Below are 16,762 nucleotides of genomic sequence, written 5' to 3'. Positions count from 1 at the left end.
GAAGACAGTGGTTCACCTGCACCCCAGATCTTCCCACTGTTTTTCTGATCCTTTCTTTCTGCTTTTCAGAAAAAAAGCTTGTAAATACTTTGAGCAAGGCAAAGGGACCTGCCCATTTGGAAGCAAATGCCTTTACCGCCATGCTTACCCTGATGGGCGGCTAGCAGAACCAGAGAAACCTCGGAAACAGCTCAGTTCTGAAGGCACCGTGAGGGTAAGGACTTCGCCATCTCTAGTCAGGAACACCCACCTGTAGGCATTTCCGGGGACTGCTCCTGGCCCCTCCTCGTAGCTTTGGCAGAAGGGCATGTGGTAGGCAAACAGAATAGAAGCTACTCAGCTTTCACGTTGCCTTTAGCAATAACCAAGCATGTTTGCTGGCTGGTTTTGCAGTTCTTTAATTCGGTGCGGCTCTGGGATTTCATTGAGAACCGAGAAAGCCAGCATGTCCACAACACTGAAGACGTCGACATGACAGAGCTTGGGGACCTCTTCATGCACCTCTCCGGAGTGGAGTCATCAGAACCCTGAAGAGTAGGTGGTCGCCCTGCGTCTTCGGCTCCACCAGCCGAGGCTTCCCCAAGCCAGGGTGTGCAGAGCTTCCTTCACGGCAGCCTGGGGTGGCGTGTCACTTGAATTTGAGTGGGGTTGTATTTAATCTTGGTCTCATCCACTCCATTATTACAGCCATGGGAAGAGTGAGGATATAAAATAACCTGAACACATATATGGAATTGCTGCTTCCCTAGTTGCTGTTTATGTTAGTTGCACCTCAAACTCCTCAGGGGGGCCAGCTGACCAGCCAGCGTTTTCACTGATTGATTCAGACCAGCCTGGCTCCCGTCCTCGAGGACCGTGCGCTGCCCCTAAAGCAGCAGATTCATTTATCTTACCAAAGGATTCCTGTGTGGTGAACCTCCCTAGTATACTGAAATAGTGTGGGCAACACTGGATTTGTATTTGCTTTTCAAAAACCAAGTGAGCGCTGCACACCTCAGCACAAAACTCGACTTAGGGCTCTGCAGTGTCCCAAATCAGGGGAGAAGTCTTGTTGCAGGACGTTCAGCAGACAGGTATAAACCTTCTTACCTGGGGGTGGGGTGGGGGGGGGGGCTCTTGAAGTAACAGGAAGCAGAAATATGGCCCCTCTTTTCCGGTTTGTGGTAGGGTAGGGTCACAATCGGAGTAATCTTGCACACGTGCCTCCAGGGAAACTCTCTGCTGGCTTGTGCCCCGAGGGTTCATGTATGTTCTTATCTGTAAAACCTGGCTTTGATTTTAAATTTTATAAAAACAGCACCCAAGAACAGTTTCTGGTTCTTATCTAGCGGTGGTCCTGAAGAGAGTACAAGTCTTCTGTCATCAGTAGTGATTTTAATTGAAGGAGCATAACCTTGTGAATCAGAACACAATCCAAGCCTAAATTATCTATTTTTATAGACAGCTGTAGATACCAAATGTTTTATAAATGCATTAAGAAGAAAGTCTCCTCTTTACCTGAGTTTGGAGTTCTTAAGTAAGTAAGTGAAGGGTGACAAAGGCTGAATTCAATTCCCAGCAGAGGCTCTGGGCCCATTTCCTGTTTCTTGACTTCTGCTCCCAAAGGCATGAACAAAATGGAGTTCAAGCTGTGAGCTCAGGATTACTTTAAAAGGAGGAAACAGCCATTAAACCCTACATTTAATTTATTTTATTAAAATAACAAATTGAATAACTGTATTTTGTCAGGCGCAATAAAAACAAAATTAAACCCAAGAAAACCTGTGTTCCTGGCTTCCTTGATACGATGTGATGTAGGGACAAGGCTGGCGGGGCAGGGGTGGGGGGGCCCGCCCCCGCCCCATAGGGGCAGCTCCTGGAAGACAAATTCAGCACAATGGAAGACTGCTCCCTGAGAGGGCGGAGACTGGGAGGGGCAGGCCAAGCACCTCTTCTGGAAAACCATCCCAAAGCACTAGAGACCTTCAAGAAAAGGCAGTGTCCCCAAAGTCAAGTCCATAGTACCAAAGCAGGCTCCTCCAGACTGCCATGGTCTCGACAGTCCTGGGCTGTTTGGTGCATTATGTGCAAAAACTACCTGTTTGGTGCCACACCACATATCTCTGAAGAGAAGTCCTGTGATAAGCGTTCCTCGTAGGAGCTGATTTCCAAAATCCACATGTCCCCACGTCACGGCTGGTTTGCCTGCTACCTACCTGCATTTCCCCTCTGAGTGCTTTTTCTTGCCCTAAAAATACTCGAACAGATGGCAGCCACCGGTGCATCTGAAGGAGGCTCAGCTCATGAGCACAGGGGTTGTGGGGGAACAGGACAAACCAACACTGCAAATGGCTTCCTCCTCCCAGGGCCAGAGGGGTAGAAAAGGCAACGTGAAGTTAAGGCCCTGTGAGTGGTCTAGAAGGTCCTTAGCAGCAGCTTCTCTAAAAACGAGCTCTGTCCCCACAGAAAGGTGATGCCTGCTGACTTCCCTTCCCACCTGGTGGCCTGAGTGCAGGTGCAGAGTCAACTAGAAGACAGGCAATCTAGGGGATGTGGTCAGCGTGCAGGCATTGATGTCCTCGGTATGGGCCGCCCGGTGCAGGGATGGCTCAGAAGCGCTCCGGTTGATTTTCGGTAGAGAGTGTTGGAGCAGCTCAATGGAAGACAGGATCTGAAACAAGGCCATAAAATGCTCTCATGGCAGGGGACAGGGCATTCTGCGGCAGCAGCTTTCAATCTGGGCCAAAGACACAGGCTGTTCTCCCCACCCCCACCTGCATCATCTTGTGCAGAACACAAGTCCCTCCCTATAGAACAAACAGCAAGAAGCTTCTCTCCTTGTTTGTATCACTAAGAACTCCTGCTTTAATCAGTTCTAGCACCTTGAGCCAAGTCTTACCTGGGGAAAAAGAGGCCTCTCTTCCTTAACTTTCTTCACACAGTCGGCTACCAGCCTCTTCATTGCTTTGGGGCAGTTCTTGTACAGCTTACTAAGGTCTGGGGAGGCGTACCCTCGGCCTACCATGAAGATGATCTAAGGGAGAGAAAGCAGTTGAGGGAACAGGTGGATGAACAACAGTGAAAGCAGCACCTTCCACCCTGTGTTGCTCAGACGGGCAGAGCCCGGGGGCTTCCACGGCGAGCGGGTCGTTGAGCACCAGTGACGCACCTGATCGCGGTTGCTGATGTGGGAGTAGGGCAGTTCCCCCGTCATAAGCTCATACAGCACGATGCCGTAAGAGTAGACGTCAGACTGGAAGCTGAACGGGTTATTGTCCTGCATTCGAATCACCTCTGGGGCCTACGGGGACAAAGTGCATCTGTCACCATCTGTGCCCCACAGATATGCAGGAGCCAGGCTGTCCCTTGGGCTGGGTATGAAAGTCCCCGCCTCAGCCCTGCTGTAGCTCTTTCCCAAAAGGCTCCCACTCTCAGGCTCAAAGGAGCTCAGGAATCCTGTCTCTGAGATCCAGCACTCCCCATCACCTAACTCCCCCCAAGCTGTGCTTCAGCACTTCCTCATCGCCAGCTTCCTCCAGGAAACCCAAATTTGCCCAGGGGCTGCCAACACTACACAGGTGTCACCGAGGTGGTCGGGAAATGTAGAGAAATGCCTGAAGCCTGCATACAGACCTCCCATCACATCACCCCTCCTGGCCCTGCACCCTGCTAGAGGGAGCCCAGCCGCCTCACCATCCACAAGATGGAGCCGGTGGGTTGTTCAACCTGCTGAGAACCACTCCAGCGCGACTTCACTGTTGCCAAACCAAAGTCTCCAATTTTCACCGTCAGGCCTTCATGGAGAAATATATCTCAATGCCTGTTAAGGACTGTGGTTTTAAAAGAATGGTCAAGTTACTTTTGAAAAACTTACCCAAGTTCTTAACTAGCACCATCTCTCGGCCTCCCATCCGCCCCAGCCTTCTCTGCACTGGATTTGCTAGTGCTTTAGAACGCGGCTCCTTCCAGGAGGTGCTCCGGGCACCAGATTCTCTGGCTCCAGCCGCAACAAGCCAGTTTGCCCCCCTCTGCTGCTGCTGCCTCCATTTACACACCTAGGAGCCGGGTCTCTGGCCTTGTGACATTGCCACATAACGTAGGTGCCTTTACGCCCCAAGACTCTGAGCATGGCCTGCATCCTGCCCTCCAGTGGCTAACGGAAACACCCTGAGTCCTGAATGCTGTCTGCCTGAAGGCATTTCTCACAGGATAGGTACCACTTGGTGACTTCGAAATCAAAACCAAACACCTCAGTTCTGAGTAAAGAAGCCAGGCAGTTTAAGGCCGACCTGTGTGATCTGCTGATGCCCAGTAGTTCATACCTCCTTAAAATCGGTGGTGTCTGCCTTCATGGTATAATATGTTGGTCCCCAAAAACCCACCACTAAAAGGTATCCTGTGTCTCAGACCCATGCCCAAAATAGCACATCCCATCATGCGACCCAACACAACTGCTGTGCCTCTCACTGGCCAAGAAGCAAAGTGTAGCTGTAATGCCGTACTCCCTTCAAAGAGAAAGGCTGGTGGAGGGAGGCAGATGTAAAATTGTTACATTTCACACTCTACAGCAAGAAAAACACCTTTATTCATTCCCCTTCTGTAAAAGCACATTATGTCTTGGAAAGGGTTGATTCCAACAGTAATCTCTGAGGAAACCATTTCTGTGCATTCAAGAAACAATTTTAAGTAGTAATTTTTAAAATCTTGCAACTTTTGGCTTGCAGCTACTGTCTGACCAGATATACAGTCCACAAACTAGAAGTAAGCATAAAAGACAAAAGGCCCATTCTCCCAAGTTAAATTTAGTAATAAAGAGCATTTAAAAATTGGCCTGTTTCAAGCATAACCCAAACGGTATCTCAACTTTCATGGAACTCTTTCCAGAGTCACTTTTGTTGAGGTAAACTTTAAAAGTGTCCTAAGTTTAGAACTGAGCAGTCAGATGAAACTACCACCAAAGGATACTGTTGGATTTCATGTCTCTGTGGATGATGTTCTTTGCATGCAAGTAGCTGTGAAGGGAAAATAAGTCTATTAAAACCAGTTTGAGAGATATTGGTAGAAAGCAGCTTCAAATTACATCTAAGAAGTAAACCACTTGAAGGCCTGACTCCTAGCTGAGAAGTCACTTTCGGGGATTGGCCCTGCACTGGTTCAGCCTGGTCCACGTCAGGACTTATAACCTGAAAGTGAGGCCACAGCACAAACAGGGAAGGTCTTCTTTCAGCATCAGTTTTATTCAAAAAGTAATTCCAACAACCAAAATATCCATCAACTGATGAACAAATAAAACGCTGTATACAATGGGATATTCTTCAGCCATAGAAAGGAATGGAATACTGATACACACTACAACATGGATGAATCTCTCAAAAACACGCCAAGTGAAACAAGCCAGACACAAAAGACTTCATCTAGTATCTTGAAAATCTTCTAAAATTAGTGGTGATGGTTTACACCTCCGTGAATATACTAAAAAAACTGAATTGTACACTTTAAAGGGGTGAATTTTAAAAGTGAATTTCATCTCTAAAAAATAACTGACTAGTCATTTCTGGAAATGTACACAATGCAAATTCCATATGAATTTTAAAAATACAACATGAGATTTTATAAACCACTTGCAAGCACAGCTTTAGTTAAGCTCCTAGTCGTCGGGGGGTATGAGGAGTTCCCCCTGCTCCACATTAGGGGTACTTCAAAGGAAAAGTTTGAGAAGCACTGCCCTGGCTTAGCCAAGAATGAAACGCACACGCACACCCCTTTCACAGAGAAATGTGTCAAAGCACAAAGACCCAAAACAATAGTATTTAATGGAGGTGCTATGGATCACCTTAATTTAAGCATTCTCCAAAAGGAAAAATTACACAGAACGTGACACCTGGTCAAACCTTTACGTGGAATAAGCACACTTGATGGGCTATGCCTCAGACACGATGCCCACCAGAAGGTGGCAACCCGCACTGTGTTGAGTGTTTGGCTGAATTTTTTTTTTTTTTTTTTTTTTTTTTTTTTGCGGTACGCGGGCCTTTCACTGTTGTGGCCTCTCCCGCTGTGGAGCACAGGCTCTGGACGCGCAGGCTCAGTGACCATGGCTCACAGGCCCAGCCGCTCCACGGCATGTGGGATCTTCCCGGACCGGGGCACGAACCCATGCCCCCTGCATCGGCAGACGGACTCCCAACCACTGCGTCACCAGGGAAGCCCCTGTCTGGCTGAATTTTAAGGGCGGTTGCTGGAACCTGAATCTGAGCCCTAAGGGGGTAGCCTCAGCTTGGGCAATAAACCTGAATTTCTTGTTCCTTTGGCCCACCACACAGGTTCATTTCCAGCTGTGCAAAAATATCACAGAAGTCACTTAATGGGCTTGGCTTTTCCTAATCTTGGTTCTGATGTAGGGACAAGTTGATCCTTGGACCCCAGATTTTCTACGCGTCAGGCCATTCACTCACTCCATTCCCTGAGCCGTCTGCCGGGCAATGTCAATCAACTGGAACATCTGGAACTTGGTCTCCTGGACGTGCAGGTGTTTATAGAGGCTGCTGCCCTCGCACCACTGGGTCACAATTGCCAGGTTGTCCTTCGTCATGTACCCCATGAAGAGCAGGATGTTCACGTGCCGGGTTTTGCTGGAGAAGGGAGGGGAGGAGAGAGGAAAGGCTCTGAACCTTCCGCTGCTGCAGAACAGGGAGATCTAGTCTGCTTTCCCACTGTCTCCGACCAGACCCTGCATGTTCCTGACACCACCCATGCTTACAGTCCAGGGGCTGGCAAAGCAAACACAGCCGATTGCTGATGAACCAGCTGGTGTTATGAGCGGATAGAGGGGCTGCCGTCACTGCCCTCAGTGCTGGCCTTGATCGTACAGAGGACGTTCTCTTTCATCAGCATATATTCACCAATCTCCCCACAGGGGTCACAAGGACCCCTCATCTATGGAATCCATCATTATTCAGTTTATTCCTACAAGTGTAAACAGTGACTCAAAGACTTCAAAACTGACGGTTTTGAAGTCCAAATTAAGGCAACTTAGCTATAAAGAGTTTTTGTAAATAAATGTGAAAACAGAACCCATCTCTCCCTACATCAAAACAAAACCCAGAGATAGAACCTGGGCTGTTCTATCAGCGTAGTGAGCCCAGAGACCTGAGGCAGTGGAAGGGGGTATGCTCATCAAAGGGGGCTCTTCTAAAGGCTTAATAAGCGCATAAGCTGGAAGAAACCTTCCGCTCCTTTTCACTCATGAGGGAGTTGTTTCAACCATAGGACTCCACAGTGAACACTCACCACCAGTCCCAGCCATCAGCCCTCAGAGACAGGTCATGATACCATGCAGCCTACTTCCTCTGCGGTGCTTGTACCAGCATCCACGCCCCGTCCCTGCCACACCAAGGGACAGGCCAGCTTTCTACTCACCGAAGGACAGCCACTTCATTCCTGAAGGCCTGGAACTGCTCTGGTGTGGGGTCAACAACCTTTAGAATCTTTACTGCAACGTCTCCTGCAAATTAGTTTACAGTCAGCGCAGTTGAATGATCTTACTTTGTTATTTTTCATGTACACTAGATCTGAAGAAGATATAATTAATCACTTATTCAAAAATCATATACCTACACAGATGGAACAAATACTATGCAAATTTCTGAATTATCAAGTAGCTTAAAAAGTTAGATTATACTACTATCCTTAAAATACTGCCCCCACAGGCCTTGAACCAGCTTGGTTTAAACTGTTCCTGTCAAGCCTGGCATCCCCAGCAGTGAGGTCATGTGTGACAGGTCACAGCCTGGGCCTGTGAAGATGACATCAGCAGATGGATATGAATGGCCCAGCAAATACTGAGTCTTCGGGGCCAGGAGGCTGGGGCCCGGAAGCAGGCCAGTTAGTAAACAGTTGATGCTAAACTCAGCAGCCACATTTCAATGAGACCTGAGAAGCTCCCTTGTACAAATTCAAAGACATATATTGAAATTAACCGTCTCGGCCTTCAGTGCCGTTAGAAAGTAATCCTAATGATTAATACTGATTGCTTACTATACCCTGGCACTGTCTGCTCTCACGGGTATTACCTCCTTTAATCCTCGTAGCTGCTCTATGACGTTAATACTGTCGTCCTCATCTTACAAAAGCAACAAACTGAAGTTTTACTTGGCCAAAGTCATATAGCCAAAAGAAAGTGCTGGAGCCAGGATCAGAACCCTAGTCTGACTCCAATACCTGTACTTCTAACTAAAATACTGACTACTGACTGTCAATCACTGTGAGTAAAAACCAGCCTCTTCATGTAACTTCAGAAACATCCAGGGATCAATTCTACTTTACAGGTGCTACCGATTTAGAAGCCACTTTCAGAAGTGTTATGTCATACTTATAATAGTTGTAAAGCTAGTAAATTACCTGAAGCCCCATTAGGACCTCAGCTTTTCATGACAAATAACTTTACTAAATACAATCATCAAACAAAGTAGGAGTTAAGTTCAGTGGCACTTGGAGGTGACTTAGTTCCTCCACAACTGAGCATGTGCCCTTGGCAGCACCCCCCTGCAGCCTGCTGGAGCACTCATTCCACTTTTGGGGAGCACCAGATGGTACAGAGATGGTTCTTACGATAGGTCCCTAACTGTTGCCCTGTGATCTCTGTTTGTATCATCTAAAGCTAAAATCCCCACTTAGCAGCAGCTTCCAAATTGGTTCTTATCCAGTTCACTGGCACATGAACTTACTGAGGGCCCAGGGCTGCCTGGAAGGTGCTGCTGACTTTGGATGGCAGAGCTGCATATGCTATATTCAGAGCTACCTTATAACTAGAAAGATGGAGCTGGTAAACTATGCAGCCCCAACCTCAAGTTCCTTATGACTGAGTAGAGGGACAGGAGTCTTTTGCATAATTGCCTATTCTGGAGCAGTCAGAGCCAAGACAGGATTGGGGTCGGGGGATGACAGAGGAGGGGAGTAAATATCTTGGCAGAGAGGATATAGAAAAGTTTTCTGAAGGAAATGCGATATAAGCCAAAGGAAGGGGCTGTTCTAGACTTGGTACACCAGAAACAAAGGTGAGGTAAGGGGGATGAGAGAAACGCCAAGTTGTGTTTGGGAAACTCTAACATAGCATGTGATTTGACACCTGTAGGACAGGAGGGAGGCCAGGGAGGAGGAGTCTGCTACAAGAATGCAGGTGCAATGCAGGCACATTGGTGACAGCAGGGATAAAAAGGAGGAGATGGAGGCAAGAAACCCTGTGAAGGTGAACTGACTCAATGTGGCAGTCAACTGAGAGGAAGGGCCAGGAGATGGCCAGGCAATAGATGGGGGTTTAAAGGGACAGGCTGGAGATAGGTATGCAGAAGAAAGACTTGGGGAGATGCTGGATGGTCCCTCAGAAGGGGCTGCTTCCTAGTTCATGAGCCTAGTTTTGCAAGCCCTTCCCTTTCTCACAGCTTTTCTCTGGGCATGCTCCAGTCGTCGCTGAACTCACCCTCAGCGTCACCCATTTTGGACCTGATCAGTAATGCAACCTCAGACCTCAGATGATCCATCAGCAGCCAAAGCCTGTTCACAGTGACTCGCTCTGACCTGCTGTCAGCTGAACATCCTCCACCTCTAGCCTCTACTTTCTGGACTCGTGAACAAGACTTATTCCTGTTAAAAGTTCATCCTTTCTTTGTTCTATCATCATAGACACTTCAAATCCTCCCATCTTTCTAAATCCAAATTCTATTATCCAAATCTGCATGACACTGCTGTGTAAGTCATCCACAATACCTGAGTCATGCAAGTCACTAATGGGAAGACTGAACAGGGTCAAACTAAAAACAGAGCCCACGGCACCATAGGGATCCAGAGGCCAGGCAGCTCACGGTTAACAGTTATGGTAACAGATTATGTGCACTTTCTTACTGAAACCCAGAGACCATACTCTGCGTTACAGCACACCCTCATTTGTATGTGTACCCTCCAAGGACTGCCATACCAGCAATTCAGTCTGGTAGGAACAATGGGCAAACACCATAGGAAAACCAATTTCAACTCCTATACAAAATGGTTTTCTACTGGTAGGAAATGCCCAGAGCTAGACTGACTTTTCAGGTAACTCATGAGCTCCCTTATCACTCTGGTTTTCAGGACAAGGCTGGGCAAACCTCCTAAAGGTCTTGCACAATCTGAGACCTCCATTTCACCCAAATGATATCCAAAGTCTTTATGGCACCTTATAACCCACACCCCAGACCTCACTGCTATTAGCCTCTCCCTCTCTCATTCTACTAAAGCCATTCAGACCTCCCTGAGTTCCTCCGACAGGCCAGGTGAGTGGCCCATTTTGCATCTGCTGTTGCTGCTTCCCAAATGCCACTTCCTCAGCAGACTCCTCCCTAACCAATCTACTAAAAACTATGAACCAGGCCTGCCACTCTATACCTGCTTTCCTCCATTTTTCTCCTTAGCACTTAGGACACACTATCTCCTTTGCTTTTCTTGGTTATTATGCCCACCAGAATATCAACTCCGTAAGAGAAAGAATTTTTATCTGTTTTGCTCAGGGCTTCATTCCTAGCCCCTAGAAAAATACTTGGCATTAGAAGAATGCTCACGAAACACTGGCTGAAGAAATGAGTGAATTCTAACAACTGTCAGCAAGGCAAGTTATGAATTGAAAAGCTGTCTGTTTGAAGCTCTGGAGTTAGAAGTGGCCACAGCCTCTAGCAGGAATACCGGGGACTTAGTTGCTCAGCAGTCCTCGGCACCAAGCACATCATGACTAAGTCCACCTCTCCAGCATTCCATGCAATAGGCATTCAGCAACACTGCTTAATAACTACATGAAGTACTCATTATTTGTCAAACCAGAACTTCTTACTTTCCCTTCACAGTAAAGTCAGAGGCAAATGTAGTACAAGCAAGTTAAGATACATGGCTATTGGGTATCATGTTTTTAATAACATATTAATATTATTCATCTACCATTGAAGAGGGAATTTCAAATGTTTTTATCCTTTTTTTTTTTGCGGTACGCGGGCCTCTCACTGTTGTGGCCTCTCCCATTGCGGAGCACAAGCTCCGGACGCAGGCTCAGTGGTCATGGCTCACGGGCCCAGCCGCTCCGCGGCATGTGGGATCTTCCCGGACCGGGGCACAAACCCGTGTCCCGTGCATCGGCAGGCGGACTCTCAACCACTGCCCCCCCAGGGAAGCCCTGTTTTTACCTTTTTAAACACCAATTAATTTCCCTGCTTTAATCATCTGAGATTGTCTAAAACTTATTATACACACCCCTGCTTTCTAGAATGGAAACAGAATGAACACCATTCCTCCACTTCTTATTGACTCAGTCAAAATGACAAACCTCAGCCTTAGGCTGGGCTGGGGATCCCCACAGATGGTTATACCAGGCTGCTGACTTCACACTGTGGCCCAAGAGTGTTCTCAGGTTTGGGGATCTACTCTTGAGGGGGCTGCTGCCTTCTTCTCTTGCTGTAAGTGACCTCGCTGCTAACAGTCTGAGAGCTTCAACTGCTATACTCATCTCTTTTAATGTGTTGTTTGTAATTAGCAGAGGCTGCCAAATCAGACCTCAAATTCATGCCCCAAAGGACACTCTGCACTTGGGCCCAAAAGGGTCTCTTCTGTACATAAAGTAAGTGCGCTGATTAGTTCATGGATCTGAGGCCTCCACTTTGGCTGCTTTAAGACCTTTTCTGTTCACAGCCGACGGGCAGAATTGGCGGCGGGGGGAATCACCAAAACAGCTGTAATTTTTAATAAATTGAATAAAACGTTCTATTATTTATAGGAATTAGAAAAGCAATGGGGGGGAAAAAAAGGAAGCAAATATAGCACAAAATACTCAATCTAGAAATTACGCTTTCCTTGACCCTCTCATATTCCTCTTCATTCACAGACCACGGCTTGCTTTCTGAGGGGCTAAAAGTCCACTGCTCCTCGCCCCTCTGACTTTTGACACTCTTAAGTTAGAAAAAGTAGAATCCTAAAGCATTAGATGTTAGCTACATCCTGACAGTTGTCTTTATGGAAGGAACACTATAGCAGATACATCTCCTTACCATCATCTAAAAGTTCGAGATTGAGACAAAACGGAAGCTCAAGGCAGTACTGTGGCAAATCTAATGCTCTGAAAAACTATGAACCCCCAAATAAAAGTGCTCAATCAGAGGAAGCTTAAATTTGGGTGCAATTTAAACTGCATGTATTGGCTTTTAGCTGAGGCTTAAAAACGGATAAAAATGATAAAATGCTCCTAATGGAAGCATTAAAAGCAGTGTTTTCTGCTCCACTTCCTGCAATTACTTATAGCCTTCTTGTCTCAGATACAAGCACTCAATCTCACAAAATTGTGTTTTTCTTTTCTAAGGGATCACCAAGACATTTACGACATCTATGTAGAAAATATTCTGCAACAGCATAATTTCTCAGTGACCCAGGAGGCAGGCCAGTAGTATATTAGACGCAATTTTTGAAAGAAAAGGAATCACCCTACATATATCTACAAACGTTCGGTCCTTTGCCAGTTCCTGCAAAGAACGAGAAATTTGTCAGATGATTAGTTATAAGTGGAAAATCCACAGTGTTTCTCAGTTTTTAACAACTTGAATTTTAATGCTCTAATGTATTTTACGCTCATAACTTTGTCCATTTATATATAAAGATAAATACGGTGGCATCCAAAGTAGAAACACAGGCATCTAGGCACCCTAGGTTTTGTGTGTGGTTTTGTTGTTGTTTGCTTTATTAAAATCTGAATTTAGAAGAGATGTCTTTTGGGGAACATGTAGCATTTTCCAGAAAAAAGTCTATTTTCTGGCTGACATCCTGAAGCCAGAGGCATTAAAAACCTGACAGAAATGTTAAGTATGTTGACAAAATACAGAAGCTTTGGCTACAGACCTTAAAATAGAAAGTTTCTTCCAAGTGACAAAGTGTTTCCATTAAAATAAGAATGTCAACTCCCCACAGATTCAAGAATTAAGTCTGTGCATTCCTGTTTATCTAGAGATTCCCACAACCAATCCCAGGGCAGAGCAAAGAATATCGGTTTTAGGAGGCTCCTGGCTTTCCTGTGCACAACTGTTTGACCATGGGTATGTGAGTTCCCCCTCTTGGGGACCTTGGTTTTCTGGCATGTAAAATCTCTAAGGTCCTTTCCAGTTTTAAGTTTCCAGAATCCATGCCCCTCCTAATAGCAACAGACTCTTAAACACATTTAAGGAGTTTCAAAGCATGTTCCTCCCAGGCGCACACTGTATTTAATCAGTTTTTAAGAGACTGTGACATTTCACTATGGTGCTCAACTCTTTTTCACCAATTTCTCATTATCCTGAAAACGTTTTCATACCAATTATAGCATTGTTGAGTCTTAGAACAGTATGAAACGTCACTGAGATACCATTAAGTTCAATCTTCAGATGCAATCAAGTACCCTTGGAGAGTGCTGCTGTGAGCCTGCCTGGCACTCTCTGGACTGAAATGTGACTTCACCCTGGTAGTAAAGGAAGGGCCCCAAACTTACCATGCCACTTGCCCTTATAAACAGTCCCAAAGGAGCCTGACCCAATCCGAGTGGAGAGCATCACTTCACTGGCTTCTATTTCCCAGTAATAGCTTGAATCTCTCTGTCCACGAGGCCTCTAAAACAAGCAGAGATCACTGTTATACTTCATGGACTGCTAAAAGTCTGTTTAACGAGGGTGTCAAAGAAAAGATCAACCCAACTCCATCCATTCCCATATCTTTTAAAGATAGACATATTAACTATAATTCCAGTTTTTGTCTTTTGAGAAAATACCGTTTTAGTTGTGCCCTGCCTTGCAACAAACCAGCAAGTTTTCCAATGTAAGCATGCCAAAAATGGCATTGATATTTATAATGTATTCATTTAATTAGAGTCCCCCAACCCTAAAATTAAAGGCATTCTCATTTCTGACTAAGCTTTTCTTATTGAACCCTAACATGCAAGAGGTACTGTTAACCATACTCACAATTTTATTTTTCTCCTGGGTGCTGGATCCCGGTGCCCGCTCTCTCTGTGCCGGCACAGGGGTTTTGGGCTGTGACCAGCCTGTTGGGCTCAGATTGTTGGGACTGCTGGACAAGGCTGAAGGTGAGGCTTAATAGACAAGACAAACAGAATTCACACATGGGTAAGCCAACAGAAGATGCACAGCATAAAGAGAAAAAGCCCATGACTATTTGCTAAATGACTTAGACAAGTACCTGATTCACCGTGACTTCGAATTGCATCCTGAAACAGAAAAGGAAAGCTGGTCAATTTCTGCACTAGAAAAGATGTTCTCTGGGGGAGGGAAAGGGAGAAGGATTTACAGGAGCAAAGTTGATTATAAAATCTCTAAAACACCAAAGGTCTAATTACATACTCTAACTTTTCTTTGATTAAATTCATCAAATGTCTGTGGCCAATATCTCCAAGATCGTTATCATCAAATATTAGGAGGACTGATGCTAATTTCTCATATACAATAAAGCAGCATTCTTTTTTCTCTCTAGAAAGCAATGCACACTGCAGACTGATACTCTTTAAAGGAAGGCTGGCAAAGTTACTATCAAGGTGAGATCCTTCCAGTGGCTGGGGATCTTGCTCCACTGAAGCTCAAAAAAATAATAATAAAATATTTTTAATGAGGGGTTCAGTGGCAAGTTCACTGTTACTCCTCTAGGAGTTGGATTTGCTATGGGTAAGCACCACGACTACATATTTTATCCAAACCTAAAACCATAGAAAGCCGGAAGGACCGTAAATCCCCTAATCTAAAACCTACATTTTACATATAAGAAAACACATATGAACAGATAAAGGAACATGGCGAGTGTCACACAGCCAGTAGGTGGCAGAAACAGAACTAAAAATCACCACCCACGGATCTCAGCCATGAGCTCATTCATCACAAAATGCTCCTCAGATCTTATGGGTAAGCTCTGAAACTAGTTACATTCTACTCAGGTGAGAGGTCAAAGGCTACCTTGAGAATTTATTAAACTGTTTAGTTGGAACAGTTTAAATCACAGGGCTCTCCATGAGACCTAAATCCTCATTTTTATAAATCCTCACTTGGAGTATATAAATAACAATAATAGAAAAACACCTGGTCCCCATATCCTCAAAGAGGATTATTTCTCTTGGAAGTCTTACTCTGTTTTCTTTGTGTAACCACAGTAAAGACAGGATCCTTTTTTTCACACAACTGTTACCAGAATGCTCACACTCTATGACATCTTTACAAGAGATAAGAAGAATCACAGGCCAAGCTGCGCCTCCCCCACTTTCACAGCCCCACCCAAACATCTTCAGAATTTACCAATAAAGCCCGGTTCTGGGGTTCTCAAACCTGGCCAGTCTTCAGAATCACCAGGAGAGGTGTTTAAGAATACAGATTCCCAAGCCCCTCCACCCCACTAGGACTGATTTAAGTATGTCTGGGAGGGAAGGCGGGAAACCTAGGAATCTGCATGCTTTTAAGTATGACAGGATGACTGCCAGGTAGATAAAACTCTGTCCAAAATAACTTGAATTTCAGTAGAATATTTAGCAGCTGTAGCTTTACTATTCAACTAATCTATTCTTTGTTTTTAGTCAAAGCGTGGCACAATGTATTTTTACTGACCAGAAGTACATTCCCATGCACTAGGATTTTTTCTTAATGTTGTAATTTTCTTCCCTGTATCCACTTACATACCTCATACTTAATTCTGTGCTAATTTCTACAGCTGGACTGATTTATCATCATCTCGAAATCTAAATATTAGTTAAAGAGAACTAAGATGGTTTAAACAAAGCAAGAAAGTGTACTTTTAAAATGCTGAATCATATGTGATTTTTAAAAAACAGGAATCAAAATTTGGTCCGCTTCTAAAGTACAGAGAGGATTAAGCACCACAGATGTGCTAGTTATTCTATAATAAAACTTCAAGAATTTTCACTTTTCATGTTCCCTCTAAGTATCAGAGTGTTTATACACGACTAAATCACATATCAGAAGAAAAGTAACTGGTATATTACTGTATTATTATCAGGGCTAGTGACAATACAATAGAGACAATAAAACTCATAGCTTGCATACACATGACCCCCTCACAATAATCTTGTGATAACCAAAGTGCCCCCAAATGACAAGTTTAGGCCCCACATTCGAAAGCCAACTCTTTTGTTGAGCCCCTCCCACATCTGATCGGTAGGACAAGCATGTCGAAAATGATCTGAGGTCTGACTGAGGTAAGCTGTGCCTGAGGTAGTGGGTGGCCCTGAGGTTTTTCAAGGAACAATTCATGATGTAGACAGAGCACAGCTGTCTTTGATAAAAGCTTATCAAAGGATTTTCAGGGCATACCAACCAAACTGACATATTTTGTTTCTAAACAAAATATAAATAGAATAGTGATGCTGTTGAGTAACAGCTAAACAAATCTAGCATTAGTCTTTAGTTGAAAATGATTTTTTAAAAAAATTTTTAATACCCTTGGCCTCAAAATCTCACTTGAGAAACTGATTTCACCTATCAACAATACCACATAGTTATTTTTTTATTCCCAAATATGCTATTGCCAAAAAAGAAAACATGAGACCAAGTCTGACAAGAAACATAAATTTTAGTGATTGTTTCATTTTTGACAGGCTACTGTCTGACAGTCTTAGCAATCCTGCTACTTTACAAGAAAGCAAAGGCATGAAGAAGAATACCTACTCTTCCCCTCAAACAAAATCGTCTGGACCACGCCCTGGGAGAAGCATTCAGGCTGTTATTCTAGTCCAAAGCAA

At 44.9% G+C, this 16,762-nt stretch overlaps 2 protein-coding genes across 7 annotated transcripts in view; one reads left to right on the top strand and one right to left on the bottom strand.

Moving 5' to 3' along the window:
• MKRN2 (makorin ring finger protein 2) overlaps positions 1-531 on the top strand; it is a 28,109-nt gene extending 27,578 nt beyond the window's left edge. The window contains exons 7-8 of the mRNA XM_065885483.1: positions 70-214; positions 394-531. Coding sequence (XP_065741555.1) covers positions 70-214; positions 394-531 — 283 coding nt within the window. The remainder of the gene's footprint in view (positions 1-69; positions 215-393) is intronic.
• A 1,975-nt stretch (positions 532-2,506) lies between these two features.
• Positions 2,507-16,762, bottom strand: part of RAF1 (Raf-1 proto-oncogene, serine/threonine kinase) — a 29,458-nt gene continuing 15,202 nt past the window's right edge. For 4 of the 6 annotated variants that reach the window (XM_065885477.1, XM_065885478.1, XM_065885481.1 and 1 more), the window contains 10 exons: positions 14,206-14,233; positions 13,971-14,098; positions 13,502-13,619; positions 7,396-7,480; positions 6,432-6,608; positions 4,945-4,991; positions 3,673-3,791; positions 3,149-3,280; positions 2,879-3,013; positions 2,507-2,650 (listed from right to left, as the gene is read on the bottom strand). In XM_065885477.1, coding sequence (XP_065741549.1) covers positions 2,507-2,650; positions 2,879-3,013; positions 3,149-3,280; positions 3,673-3,791; positions 4,945-4,991; positions 6,432-6,608; positions 7,396-7,480; positions 13,502-13,619; positions 13,971-14,098; positions 14,206-14,233 — 1,113 coding nt within the window. Of the gene's footprint in view, positions 2,651-2,878; positions 3,014-3,148; positions 3,281-3,672; positions 3,792-4,944; positions 4,992-6,431; positions 6,609-7,395; positions 7,481-13,501; positions 13,620-13,970; positions 14,099-14,205; positions 14,234-16,688; positions 16,749-16,762 lie in introns of all 6 variants that reach the window. The other 2 variants (XM_065885476.1, XM_065885479.1) reach the window with 1 other exon arrangement.

The sequence above is a fragment of the Phocoena phocoena genome, chromosome 10, assembly GCF_963924675.1.
Source record: "Phocoena phocoena chromosome 10, mPhoPho1.1, whole genome shotgun sequence".
NCBI classification, from domain to species: domain Eukaryota; kingdom Metazoa; phylum Chordata; class Mammalia; order Artiodactyla; family Phocoenidae; genus Phocoena; species Phocoena phocoena.
The sequence above is the reverse complement of the archived record's forward strand: the minus strand, read 5'-3'. Positions and strand labels throughout refer to the sequence as shown.